The sequence below is a fragment of the Marmota flaviventris genome, chromosome 9 (assembly GCF_047511675.1).
Source record: "Marmota flaviventris isolate mMarFla1 chromosome 9, mMarFla1.hap1, whole genome shotgun sequence".
Taxonomy (NCBI): Eukaryota; Metazoa; Chordata; class Mammalia; order Rodentia; family Sciuridae; genus Marmota; species Marmota flaviventris.
In genome coordinates, this window is record NC_092506.1 from 46,452,986 (window position 1) to 46,468,176 (window position 15,191).

At 36.1% G+C, this 15,191-nt stretch overlaps 1 protein-coding gene across 4 annotated transcripts in view; it reads right to left on the bottom strand.

Annotated features, from left to right (window-relative positions):
- Nucb2 (nucleobindin 2) overlaps positions 1-14,425 on the bottom strand; it is a 52,641-nt gene extending 38,216 nt beyond the window's left edge. For 3 of the 4 annotated variants that reach the window (XM_027942275.2, XM_071616364.1, XM_071616363.1), the window contains exons 1-2: positions 14,309-14,424; positions 9,336-9,482 (exon numbers count right to left, since the gene is read on the bottom strand). In XM_027942275.2, coding sequence (XP_027798076.1) covers positions 9,336-9,341 — 6 coding nt within the window. In that variant the 5' untranslated portion in view covers positions 9,342-9,482; positions 14,309-14,424. Of the gene's footprint in view, positions 1-9,335; positions 9,483-14,308 lie in introns of all 4 variants that reach the window. The other variant, XM_071616365.1, reaches the window with a different exon arrangement.
- Positions 14,426-15,191: the final 766 nt, after the last annotated feature.

Genomic DNA, 15,191 nt, shown 5'->3' on the forward strand with positions numbered 1-15,191 from the left:
ATTTTATTTAGAGACAGGGTCTCACTGAGTTGCTTAGCACCTTGCTTTTGCTGAGGCTGGCTTTGAACTTGTGATCCTCCTGTCTCATAATCTATTTTCTGTGTATATATATTTGCCTATTCTGGACATTTCATATAAATAGAATTGTACAATACATAGCCTTTTGTGTCTGGCATTTGTCATTTAGCAGTATGCTTTTAGGGTTCAAGCATCCTGTAACATGTATCAGGACTTCATCCCTTTTTAGAGCTCAACAGATATTCCATGGTATGGATATACCACAATTGTTTATCCATTCATCAGCTGATGGACATTTAAGTTGTTTCTACTTTCAGGATGTTTTAAAATAATTCCTCAGTGAACATTAGTGTTCAAGCTATTATATTAGTATGTTTTCAATTCTTTTGATTATATACCTTTAGGAATAGAATTGCTGGATAAATTTCATAACTCTGTGTGTTTAACTTTTTGAGGACCTGCCAACTGTTTTCCAAAGTGGATGTACTATTTTACACTCCCATCAGTAATATAAGAGTGTTCTGATTTTTCCACATCCTCCCATCTGTTGTTGTCCCTTTTGCTTTTTCTCACTCTTCTGCCACATCTACCATAAATAAGAAGACAAGTCAAGAGAGAGATGTGCTTGTATATATAACTATGTATGTCTCCTGGCAATATCTCAAAGTGACAAAACAAAGAATCTCTCTAATCGAAAACACTGACAGAATTTATGATTCATAAACACTGATTGATCCTCATGTTTATTATAAGTAACAGTAACAACCATCTATTTAGTGTTTCCTATGTACCAAGCAAGACAATTAAACATTTTTTTATATTAACTCACTTAAGTCTTATGACAACACTGTAAAATAAATATTATCACCCCCATTTTAAAGTAAAAGAAACCTTACTGCTTAAAAAGCTTGATCTAGATCACAGAGCAGTTAGTCATAGAGACAATTTAGACTTGAGAGTGACTAATGCCAAAGCCAAAGTCTACTTTTAAGCCTCGGTTCTCAAAGTGTGGGGTTCCCAGGCCAGTACCACCAGTATCACCTGGGAAATTGCTAGAAATGCAAACTCTCAAGGATTACTCCAGACCCAAATCAGAGACTCTAGGCTGTAGGCCCCACAATCTGTCTTTTAACAAGCCTGTGGATGATTATAATGCCTGCTAAAGTTTCAAAAGTACTGCCCTATAACATACTGCCTTCCCTCGTTCTAACACTTATAGACCTTACTTATAATGAGAGACAAGAAGAATACTTATGTCAAAAAGAAATGTTGGATCCTTAAGGAATTGGAAATGTCTGATGTGTGTGTGTGTGGGGGGGGGTTCAACAGGGATTAAACCCAGGGCCTCTAGGTATGGTAGGCAAGTGCTCTACACTGAGTTACATCTCCATACCTTTTTATTTCTTATTTTGCTGCAGGGTGTAAGTTACCCAGGGTAGCCTCAAACTTGTGATCCTCCTGTCTCAGCCTCCAGAGTAGCTGGGACTATAGGTATGTACCACCATAGTCAGCAGAAAATGACTTTTATATCTAACAATAAGGCAGAATTAAATTTTATTATGTACTTTCTAATTCTAGCTGCATCGCTTATTTACTATGTCATCACAGGTGAGTCAATTGACCTTCTCCACTTCAGTTTTCTCATTTTAAAAACAAAGAATTTGTTAAATTAGAGAATTTAACTTAACCTCAGTATTTGTTAAGTGCTTAAATTCTAGTACCTATTTTCTTAAGTATAGATCTTTTCTATTATGTATTCAGAAATACTAATAAAGTACTAATAAAGTTGCTTATATTCACACCAATTATTTTATTTTATTTTTTAAAGAGAGAGAGAGAAATTTTTTTAATATTTATTTTTTAGTTTTCGGCGGACACAACATCTTTGTTTGTATGAGGTGCTGAGGATCGAACCCAGGCCACATGCATGCCAGGCGAGCGCGCTACCACTTGAGCCACATCCCCAGCCCAATGATTTTAAATTATTAATTTGTAAGATCAATAAATGCCTTTAAACTAAACATTGCATATTTGGCAAGTTTAAAATACATAGGCAAAGGAAGAAACAGAGATGGGAACATAAATTGTAACAAAACAAAACATAATTGTTGAGATGGGAACATAAATTGTAACATAACAAAAATCAACTGTCAAGGAAAATTCCTTTGGGGATACAATGACAAAAAGAAGTAAAGCCAAGAAAGTTTCACCCTTTGGAAACAGGTTGTGAAACATTATACCCTCTCATCAAACTTAGACCTTCTTGGTGGAGTAGAAACATAGCTTAGGTTTAGAGGTTGTCAGACTTGCATTGAATCGGTACTGCTGTTTCAAAACCAAAGGCTATTTCATATTTTGATAATTTTAGGACAAAAGATTGATTTTAAAGGAGAAAATTGTTTGTTTTAAAGTCAAATACAACAGAATAAATAACAAATACAGCCAAGAGCAAGAAGACATATATTATATGATTCAATTGGTATGAAATGCCCAAAATAGGTAAGTTCATAGAGGAAGAAATTAGATTACTGATTGCTTAGAACTATTGGTAGGAAAGGGGGAAATAAGAAATAAATGCTAGTGGATACAGGATTTCTTTGGGGGGTGATGAAAATGTTCTAAAATTAGATAGTGGAGATGATTGAAAAACCCTACAATTATACTAAAAGCAAGGGAATTGTATGAATTATATTCCAACTTTAAAAAAAAGGAATAAATGGTGGTTCCATTTGGCTCAGCTATCCCTCTCCTCGGACTATACCCAAAGGACTTAAAAACAGCATACTACAGGGACACAGCCACATCAATGTTTATAGCAGCACAATTCACAATAGCTAAACTGTGGAGCCAACCTAGATGCCCTTCAGTGGATGAATGGATTAAAAAATGTGGTATATATACACAATGGAATTTTACTCAGCAATAAAAGAAAATAAAATCGTGGCATTTGCAGGTAAATGGATGGCTCTGGAGAAGACAATGCTAAGTGAAGTTAGCCAATCCCCAAAAAACAAATGCCAGAATGTTTTCTCTGATATAAGGAGGCTGACTCTTAGTGGGGTAGGGAGGGGGAACATGGGAGGAATAGATGAATTCTAGATAGAGAAGAAGGGAAGAGGGGAGGGAGGGATAGGGAGAAGGCAGGGGATTAGCAAGGATGGTGGAATGTGATGGACATCATTATCCAAAGTACATGTATGAAGACACGAACTGGGTGTCAACCTACTTTATATACAAACAGAGATATGAAAAATTGTGGTACATATGTGTATTAAGAATTGTAATGCATGGGGCTGGGGATGTGGCTCAAGTGGTAGAGCGCTCACCTGGCATGCGTGCCGCCCGGGTTCGATCCTCAGCACCATATACAAAACAAAGATATTGTATCCGCCGAAAACTAAAAAATAAATATTAAAAAAAATTCTCTCTCTCTCTCTCTCTCTCTCTCTCTCTCTAAAAATAAAAAAAGAATTGTAATGCAAAAAAAAGCAAAGTACATGTATAAAGGCATGAATTGGCATGAACATACTCTATATACAAAGATACGAAAAATTGTGCTCTATTTGTATAATAAGAATTGTATGCATTCCACTGTTGTGTATTTAAAAAGGTAAAAAATAAAAAGTAAAAAAAAATTTTTAATGAATTTAAAAAATAGAGCAAAAATTTCAAGCTGAAAAATTTTAATGTGAAGATCAAAAAATACAATTCTTGCTTCACAATCATTTTATTTTTTTTATATTCTTAATGATTTTTGTCTCCTTGTTTCACCATTACTAGACAAACATGTGAAAATCTTACATTATTATTTTGGACTTTTCTGTTTTTCCTTATGATTTTGTCAATTTTATTTAAATATTAGATATATATAAATGTAAGACTTTCTAGCCTTAGATTTAATGTTTTATCACATGTGAGTGGCCTTCATATCCCAACTTGCCTTAAGGTCTATATTAGTTGATACTAATATAGTGAAACCAGTTTTTTTTTTTTAATACTGTGTGAATATATATATACATGTACATATGTACACATGCAAACATACACACATATACTAAGGTGACAATCTCTGCCTTCTAAGTGGAGTATTTTCTCTGTTTACATTTAATTAAATTACTTATTCTGTGCTTAATCCATCCTAAAATGCACAATTTCTCATTTTAACATTTCAGGAATCAGGGAGTATCTTTCAATGACTGGAATATTAAAATTGTGATTGAAGCTGGGCACAGAGGCGTATGCCTATAATCACAGGCATTTGGGTGGCTGAGTCAGGAGAATTACAAGTTCGAAGCTAGCCCAGACAAATTAGTAAGACCTGTCTCAAAATAAAATTTAAAAAGATGTGGGGATTTAGCTCAGTTGTTGAGGCTTCCCTTGTACACACTAAGCCCTGGGTACCATCCCCAATACTTCAAACAACAACAACAAATAAAATTGTATTTGGTCAAGTACCAACAACAATATGCATTACATATGCATAAATTTTTTATCAAATTTATTCTTACTGTCCTAACTTCAGAATTTCTGCATTATCAGTAGTTCCTTATTATCATTTTAAATATCTTCCCAAGAAGATTAAACTATAATTTGATATTAAAATGAAAAGTTATTTTGTAAGTTCAGAAATGAAGCACTCAAATTGGTGAAGCAAATGTTTGATGTTAGAATAATAATTTTATTTTTTCTCATAAAGGAAGAAGTAAGTGCTTTACTAAACTCTAGACAGAAAGATACCCAAAGTAGGACTGGGGATATAGCTCAGGTGGTAGAATGCTTGCCTCACATACACAAGGCCCTGGGTTCAGTCCCTAGCACAACACACACACACACACACACACACACACACAAAGATACGCAAAGTAGATGATGCCATGTTACATTTTGTTAGAGCAACAGAATTACCTATTAGCAGCCAAACAATGCAAAGGCAGCCAACAGAAACTGACAATGCCTCCAAAAAAATTTCAAGGCACATGAACTTTATTTGACCAATTTATAAAACATTAAGGCAAATGTCAATTTGTCAAAAACTTCCTAATAGTACTAAGCAAAAGCTGCAGAACTTCCAACAACATGTAATTTAAGTGGGGAGAAAGCTGAGTTGAGTCAATAGGAAGTGTCGACAAAATTCTGATGCTATTTTAGAATACTTCAAAATAATACACTAATGCTAAAGCTACAAAAGAGATTGATATAAGAGAATGGGTTATAAAACAGCTATTACTGTAATGCATCATAAATACCTATGGCCAAAAGTCGCTGCTATGTTAAATTTTAAACTACAAAATAATTTCCCAACAATGTTATTATATACATTTTAAAAAACAAACAAAAAAAAAAAAAACAGGTATGGTGGCACACACCTGTAATACCAGGTACTTGGGAGGCTGAGGCAGGAAGATCTCAAGCTCAAGACCAGCCTCAATAACTTAGCAAGACTCTGTCTCAAAATAAAATAAAACAAAACTCTGGGAATGTAGTTTAATGATAAAGCATCCCAGGGTTCAATCCCTAGGGATTAAAAAAAAAAGTAAAATAAAATTTTTTCAGTAAGCATATTGTAAGTAATAAAGCACAATGTCATAGTTTGGCAGGATTTTTTCTATAGCATATGATGGTATATCTTAATATCAATGAGGTTTTAGAATCAATGAAATACAGGTATTCTATCTTAAATTCAAAATCTACCATCTTCTTTAGGGCTTTCTATCTATCCTGTCTCTTTAATATTTATTTTTTATCGTCTTATCTTTTCTTTTTTCTTTTTTTTTTTTTTTTTTTGATTAATGGAGAATGTTTTAAATATATTTTTTCCCTCTACTAGTTTTAATCTTTCAGTGTTTATTCTAGACATAATAAGGATAATTAACTTAAACCTTTACTCTATTTCTTAATAAAGTCTCTTCAAATGTCACCTGCTGTCATAACAAAAGAAACAGAAAGTGTTGAGTACATTAGGTAGAAAAGTAATGACAAAAATCTCTTTAGGGGTTGGGGGTATGGCTCAGTGGTAGAGTGCTTGCCTAGCATGTGTGAAGCACTGGGTTCAATTCTCAGCACCACATATAAATAAATAGACAAAATAAAGGTCTGTCAACAACTAAAAATGTATTTTAAAAAATCTCTTTAAATACAAACATAATGCCAAAGGTGTCAGAAATAGGGTTACATGTTTTTATGAACTGGAAAAGACAAAAAAATCCATACAAAAAAAGGAGAAATGAGTGATAAAGAGAAACAATGGGAAGAAGTGGGGACTAACCTACTTTTCTTCCATTTTCCAGTCATTAAGACTGGCCTTCTTCTCCTATCTTTTATCACCCTGTGTTTCCATAAGACTCAGACTTCAAGAGGAGACACTGAGCTAAACTAGGCTGAAACAGTAGACTGACTAATCCAAATATGGATAGGCTGATTATTTCCTCTCTAAAGTAGGATGATGTGAGATTCTAAATCAAGAGATCAATTCATTGAAGAACATCTTAGAAGATGGAAAGATCCCCCATGCTCTTGGATAGGCAGAGTTAATATTGTCAAAATGGCCATACTACCAAAACTGTTATACAGATTTAATGCAATTCCTATTAAAATCCCAATGATATTCTTCATAGAACTAGAAAAAGCAATCATGAAATTTATTTGGAAAAATAAGAGACCAGAATAGCCAAAGCAATTTTTAGCAAGAAAAGTAAAGCAGGAGGCATCACAATTCCAGACCTTCCACTATACTACAGAGCAATAGTAACAAAAACAGCATGGTATTGGCACCAAAATAGATATGTAGACCAATGAATGGCACAGAAGAGAAGACACAGAGACCAACCAACATAAACACAGTTTTCTCATACTAGACAAAGGTGCCAAAAACATATATTGGAGAAAGGATAGCCTCTTCAACAATGATGCTGGGAAAACTGGAAATCCATATGTAGCAATATGAAATTAAACCTCTATCTCTCACCATGCACAAAACTCAACTCAAAGTGGATCAAGGACCTAGGAATTAGACCAGAGACCCTGCACCTAATAGAAGTAAAAAGTAGACCCAAATCTTCATTGGGCCCCGACTTCCTTAACAAGACTCCTAAAGCACAAGGAATAAAATCAAGAATCAATAAATGGGATGGATTCAAATTAAAAAGCTTCTTCTTGGGCTGAAGTTGTGGCTCAAAAGTAGAATGCTCGTGTGGCATGTGTGAGGCACTGGGTTCGATCCTCAGCACCACTTAAAGCAAAATAAAGACATATATTTAAACAAAAAGCTTCTTCTCAGCAACAGACACAATCATTGAAGTAAAGAGAGAGCCTACAGTATGGGAGCAAATTTTTACCACACACACATCAGATAGAGCACTAATCTCTAGGATATATAAAGAACTCAAAAAAACTTAATACCAAAAAAATAATAATAATAATCCAATCAATAAATGGGCTAAGGAACAGACACTTCTCAGAAGAAGATATACATGTAATCAACAAATACATGAAAAAGTGTTCAACATCTTTAGTAATTAGAGAAATGCAAATTAACACTACTCTAAGATTCATCTTACCCCAGTCAGAATGGCATTTATCAAGAATACAAGCAATAATAGGTGTTGGAGAGGATGTAGGGAAAAAGGTACACTCATACATTGCTGATGAGACTGCAAATTGGTGCAACCACTTTTGAAAGCAGTGTGGAGATTCCTCAGAAAACTTTGAATGAAACCACCATTTGACCCAGCTATCCTACTCCTCGGTTTATACTCAAAGGACTTAAAATCAGCATACTAAAGTAACATAGTCACATCAGTGTTTATAGAAGCTGAATTCATAGGAGCTAAACTGTGGAACCAACCTAGATGCTCATCAATAGATGAATGGATAAAGAAACTGTGGTATATATGCACAATGGAATATTACTCAGCCTTAAAAGAGAATAAAATTGTGGTATTTGCAGGTAAATGGATGGAGCTGAAGAAATTATGCTAAGCAAAGTAAGTCAACCTCAAAAAAACTAAAGGCCTGGGGCTGGGTTTGTGGCTCAGTGGTAGAGTGCTCGCCTAGCATGCACAAGGCACTGCGTTCGATCCTCAGCACTACATAAATATAAAGATATTGTACCAAATGTTTTCTCTGATTAATAGATGCTGATCTATGATGAGGGGGTGGGGGGTGAGCATGGGAAGAATGGAGGATCTTTGGATTGGGCAAAGGGGAGGATGGGGTGGGATTAGGAGGGTAGAAAAGATGGTAGAATGAGATGGACATCATTACCCTAGATACATGTATGATTGCATTAATGGTGCATCTTTACAAGGTGTACAACTAGAGAATTGAAATGTTATGCTCCATTTGTGTATGATGAATTGAAATTCATTCTGCTGTCATGTACAACCAAGTAGGACAAAAAAAATAAGTAAGTATATTTAAAAATTTTTTAAATATTTCAAGATAGCATGGAATCAATTATCCCAAAGGCATCAGAGCCTCAGGCATAATTACAAAGTAATTATGAGTTCTTAATCTTCTCCTAGTATCCAATAGATACAAAACAATTTCCCTACCTATCCAGGTCCTAAAAGGATAAATCAAAACTCTCATTCATAAACAGAGGCAGATTTCTTAGCTATAGATTCACTCCAGTAGTTAACCAGATTAAGTTTATTTGAGAGGGAGGGGTGGGATATCCCTGTTTTAATTGTGGGGCAAGATATCCTGGAAGGGGTTAAAAAGAATGGTCATAGGTAAGTAAGTGAAAAGAAAACAAAAGAGTTGAGGATTTAGCTTAATGGTAGGGCACTTGCTTAGCATGGACAGAGCCCTGGGTTCAATCCCTGGCAACACAAAAAACAAACAAAAAAATAGAAAAGCTGGAACTAATCTCTTTCCTTGTAAAATCTCTGTTCCTCCCTCATGTATATTTTTCTCCCTTCCTCATCTTTCTTGCAGCCTGAGCTTTTGTTCAGGAAGTCTCCTGAAAGAGAGAAGAGATATCCTTCATTACCTTTGCCTTGCTGCCTGTATCTTGGCTGTGATGGTCAGAGGCTGGTAGCTATCTTAGACTGTGAAAAACAGAGTCACAACTTAGGGAAAGCAGATCAAAGAATTGGAGGAGATTAGGTCTCTTATGACTTAATAAAATCATTATGCCTGTCCTAGACTGTCTACTTCAAGAATTATTTCAAATGAGAAAAAAAAAAAAAAAAACATTGTGGGTTTAAACTACCAGGAAGCCTATATTGGGTTTTGTCCTATCTGTGTTTTATTATTGTTGGTAGTGGTGGTAGTTTTTGTTTGCCAACAAAGGCAAGTCTTAACTGAGCACTTACCTTCATACAGCTAAACAATTTTTATGTCCTTTTTACAGATGAGGCAACTGAGATCCAGAAAGGTAAGATGTTTAATATCAAGTTAGTGAAGAGGTGGATCTTGGCTCCTGACCCAAATTTTTTTCATTAAAAACTGACTCTTAGGTTCTAAATGAAAAAAAAAAAGACAAATTAAATATAATCATAAATTTAACCATATTATAGTGGTGGTAAAGGCAAATGACAGCATATAAATTTGTCACAGCATGAAAAGAAAACGTACCAAATTTTCATGATATGAAGGAGACTAAATTATATCATATTCCAATAGGGAAGGGAGATACATTAAAATAAACAGAATCAAAGACCAATTGATTTGCTGTGCCCATATTTTACTATATTGCTCCTCTTTTTTATTGATTTTATTATATTTTTAAATACACGACAACAGTGGAATGCATTACAATTCTTATTACACATATAGAGCACAATTTTTCTTATCTCTGTATATAAAGTATGTTTGTGCCAATTTATGACATTATACATGTACTTTGGGTTTTTTAAAATTACAATTCTTAATACACATATGTACCCCAATTTTTCATATCTGTTTGTATATTATAAGGTATGTTGACACCCAATTCAAGTCTTCATACATGTACTTTGTATAATGATGACCATCACATTCCACCACCCTTGCTAATCCCCTGCCCCCTCTCTTTCCCTCCCACCCCTCTTCCCTATCTAGAATTAATCTATTGCTCCTCTTTTAAATAACTAAGCAGAATTCAGATTAAGCTTTTAATTTTCTCAGCAATTACATTTTAAGATATAAGGTAACTTCTGTTAAATACTTAACTGGAATCTTCCTTTACTTTTACAATACTTTAAAATAGTTAACCTTGATCCCAGTCTACCACAGTAATGAGACAATAAAATTCTAACTCTTTTTTGAAACCCTACTACATAATACAAGACAGCTTGTGTGCAAACTCATTGGTGAACACGATCAATTATTTCCAAGTGGTCTGTAAAGAAAACAAGCAAATAACAATAGTTTCAAATTTGAACAACATATATATTCCTTTTTTACATGGCAATTTAATATGAAACCATCTATGATAATATGCATAATGTATTTTGTAAAGGTATATGGCCTTTTCTAATACAGCATGATAAAAAAAATTTAAAAAAAAAAAAAAAAAACAGATTGAATCCTAACCTCTCCCATTTATTTGTGAGATACTTGTTTTAAGTGCTAGGGATTGAGCCCTAGGCCTTACACGTGAGCTCTACTACTGAGCTACATCTCCAACCCTCTTTTGGTCTTCTGAGTCTTGATATTCCTATCTATGAAACTGAACTGATACTTCTTTACAGGTTTATTGATGAGGTGGAAATAAGAAAGAACATAAAATAACCAGTATAGTATATGACAATAGTATATACTCAATAAATATTAATGCCCTTATTGTCTTGAAAATGAAATATACATATATATGAAAATCTGTTCTATAAATACCCAAATTATAGAATTTAAAAGGCAATATCAGTTTGACAATCACAAAACATTTTTGAAATGCCTCATTAGAGCTTTTCTCTGAGCATTGCTATAACCAAAGCTCCAATGCAGCTACAAAGCCAATAGAAGGAACACATCCAACAAGAATGGAACAGTCTCTTCCTCCAAGCCATTAAAATCAAGCTGGAATGAAAGGCCTAGGTTTGTTTTTTTGTTTTTTTGTTTTTCCCCCAAAGGCACTGCCCTGAGCCAGGAAACCAGGGTTGCTGCTTTTTAATGTGTCAATTCTGACAGTAAAAAGGGGTGGAGTGAGGAAAACTAAATGGTGTCTTGAGTTTCTCCATGCCAGCAGTGACAATATAACCTGTTGCTCACCTCCATTTCCCACTTTGAAAATGAGAGTCAGATAGAAAGTGTGATTCGAAATAAAATATCAGGTATATGACCAGCTGAGCTAGACTTCAGCCCCTTCCTTGATCAAGACATCAGTATAGATCTTAGTGTTTCTGATGTCCGTATCTGTTAAAAGGACATCAATCAAGGAAACTATCATATATCTCCTTTTTTTTTCCAATCTTAGCAATGGTTTACAGTATTCTTAGAAATAAGTTTATTAATATATACTGTTGATATCAGTATCACTTAATAAACACTTAATAAATCACTTAATTTTTTTAATTACAATGTCCTCAACATTTACATATACTGTACTTCAGATAACTAAAATACAATGTCAAAAGACTCTGCCAAAAAATGAAGGCATGGAAGTGCTATCTCAATTTCCATTAAGTTGTTTGCAAATTTTAGAATAAGAGAATTCTGAGTCCAGAAATGTTTTCAGAGGTAATCCAGTTCACTTTCCACCTTTAGAAAAGGTTATATAAGCACAAAGAAGTTAACTGACTTGCCTAAGATAATCTAGCAGAACAAGGACTGGAATCTGGCCAAGAAATTCTAATTAAGTAGACTTTTCACCATATTGTAGATTTCAATAACTTTTAGATTGAAAATTATCAAAGTGATTGATAATTTTTCTTGAGTAAGTTATTTTAACTTATTTGGAGCCTGTTTTTTAAAGTCTATAAACTGATTTCACATATTAAACATAAAAAAACAAATTTTTCTTTTTCTAAACTGTAAATTATATTGAAAAAGTTATTTGTCTATTATGCCAAATATGGTCAACTTATTTATTAACAATACTTAAAAAATTATCCACTTTAAAGATTATTTTCAATACATTCCAAAATCTTACACTTGATTCTTCCAGCCACCTACTCAAAAGGGTGTTTTATACACCCCAGCCATCAAAAGGATCCTTAGAAATTGGAACACAGTTTAATATGTATTTAATATATATTATTTTAAATTATATAAAATTAATTTAGTATATCTACAGAGATATACTTCATATACTAAAACAAAAAGATAACTGAATTGCTCATGTTGCTGATACCCTATATTAATGCCCATAATTAAAAGCTAGTATTTTGCAAATTACCCTAATTGCCTTAATTATGATTTCTTCTTTTTTAAAATATTTATTTTTTAGCTTTAGGTGGACACAATATCTTTATTTTACATTTATGTGGTGCTGAGGATTAAACCCAGTGCCTTGTGAATGCTAGGCGAGCACTCTACCACTGAGCCACAACCCAGGCCCCTTAATTGTGATTTCATTTCAAATGGTATTTACTGAGCAAAAAACAACTGACAAAAGGCATGCTGAGAAAATGTGTAAAATGTGTCATATAAATAATTAGTATCTTGGGAAAGCAGAGAAAGATAAACACACCCTTAGAAGATGGGTAAAATCAGGATAGCAGAAGAACAGCACGAGTAACCACAAGGAGACAGAATTATTCACATTAGGAATGTGAACCAGATTGGAGAGAATTTAAAGATCAAGATGAGAAAAAGAAGTTTCCATGTTCACCATAATAAAAAGAATAATATTACTTGAGGTTTTACTTCTATTTTCTAAATGATTTAATTTTTTACCCTATTAACTAAGGAGCATCTGTTGAAACATTTATTTGTCTAATGTTTGTTAAACTTGTTCAAATTTTATAAAACAAGAACTCACACTTGGCTTAAATCAGGATGAATCCTGATGCAATTTCTATGACAGACAAAAAATGCAGGAATTTGGATATTACCAGAGTCCAATTATTTAATGGAATCCACCAGGGAATACCTTAAGAAACAAATAATTTAAATAGGTAGTAAAAGATAGGTTATTGGAACAAAATACCACTAGTCTCATACAGCTTTTAGCCAATCCTTTCAAGCAACTGTCTTTTTTTTTTTTTTTTTTTTTTTACTTTCCTATAGGGAAAACCAAGAGTTTCCTTCAAACAAAACTATTAGAAATATGTGCATTTAGGGCTGGGGTTGTAGCTCAGTGGTAGAGCGCTTGCCTCTCACGTGTGAGGCCCTGGGTTCGATCCTCAGCTCCACATAAAAATAAATAAACAAAATAAAGATATTGTGTCCAACTATAACTAAAAAACTTTAAAAAATAAAATAAAAAGACAGCATTAAAAAAGAAGAAGAAAAGAAAAAGAAATATGTGCATTTAACCGACCCCTGACCCCTGTCTTTTTTTTAAGCCAGGTAAAATTTGGTTTAGTGTCCATATTCATCCATGGATTTAACAGAACCTTAATAAAAGGCTTTAGATGGTAGCACTAATTCTATTGTCAAAAGGTACATTACCCAGTGTAGTAGTGTAGTGAACACAGAATCTCAAGAGGTTGTCTCCCAAAAATCACACTAAAGATCCATGTTCGTTCTCATTTTCTCCCCCTCCACCTCTTCTGACACTGTAAAATAATTGCCAAGACCGCTGCCAGCACCAACCACAATAACCACATTTGCTCACTGAGTTAATATTTAGCAGGTGCAACAAGGAAGTACCATCCTTCTCATCCCCTAAAACTGAAAGGGATCACCTCGAACCTAAGTTGTCTCTTAAAAGGAAAAACAAAAACAATAGTACGACTGGCAGGAACTTTCTCCTGAGTGTAAGAGCTTAACAGAACCGGCAGAAAAACGGGGTTCACAGGCCTACCTTTTCTCCACGGCGAATCGTGTGGTGAGCATCAGCCTGGAATTGGTAGATATACCTTTCCTCACCGATGGGCATCTCCCTCGCCCACTGAAGCGCCAAGACTGCGCCGGACCCCGCCCGAGTCTCGGTCCTGCATCTACCCTCTCTGGCTCTCGCGGAGAGTCTGCCTCCCACATCTACCCCAGAGAAAGCTCGGGTGCTCTGCAGCGAGTGAAGCGGAGGAGGGGACCCCGAGTCTCAAGCTCAAGTTGGGGGCTCCCTCCCCACCTGTGCCCGCCCAATGTGCGGGCCCCGCCATGCTCACTGCTTTGGCAGGGCAAAAAACCAGAGTCTTATCTCAGGACTCGCCCCAGCCTCCCGACTTACTAATCCGCATCCACCTCCAGCCACCGGCCTTACCTTGCGGGTTGCAGGCGAGGAAGGCTCCGCTTGCTGAATGGGTTGGAACAGACTCTCTCCAGCCCCTAGCCCACTGCTTTGCTGGGTCCCTCCACCAACCGCGCGCGCCCGCCTCCTCACTGCCATGGCGACAGCTCCCGCCCCCACCGCCGCTGATTGGTCCGGCTCGGGATCGCGGAGGGCGCCGATTGGCTGGGATTGGATCCAGGCCAAGCCAGCGAGGCCGGAGGCGGGAGGTGTGGAGCGCGTAGCAAAGGAGCCTGAGGTAGGCTGAGCCAAGAGGGACGTGGCGCTCTGCTTCGCTGGGCAGGGAGGCCGCGCCTCTTCCTTCCCAGCTTTCTTGGAGAAGCCTGTGGAGCAGGACTTGGGCGGGTGTCCTGTCCGAGAAATCCAACACAGCCCTAGGGATAGCCTCCTTCTTGACCACTGGTCTGCCCCTCAGCACCCATACTGGTCGCCCATACTGTCAAGCCCTTTCTCAACCACAGGCCTCGCGTTGGGGAGGTGGGGGTTCCCGAACCTCCTTTTAGCAAAAACCCTCCTCAAATTTGTAACCGCGCCCCACTCTCGTTCTGCTGATCCCTGGGTCACTGTGGCCTGACTGCATTTGCCCCACCTTCTCGCACATCCATCTGTAGACATGCCTTTCTCTACATCCTCCACCGTAGAACCAAGGCATCTCCAAATCTCTTATTTTAAAGATGGGGAAACTGAGTATCAAAAATGTGTGTGAGCCGGGCGCTGTGGCGAACGCCTGCAATCCCAGTGGTTTGGGAGGCTGAGGCAGGAAGATTTGAGTTCAAAGCCAGCCCCAGCAATTTAGCGAGGCACTTAGCAACTCAGCAAGACCCAGTCTCAATAAAATATAAAAAAGGGGCTGGGG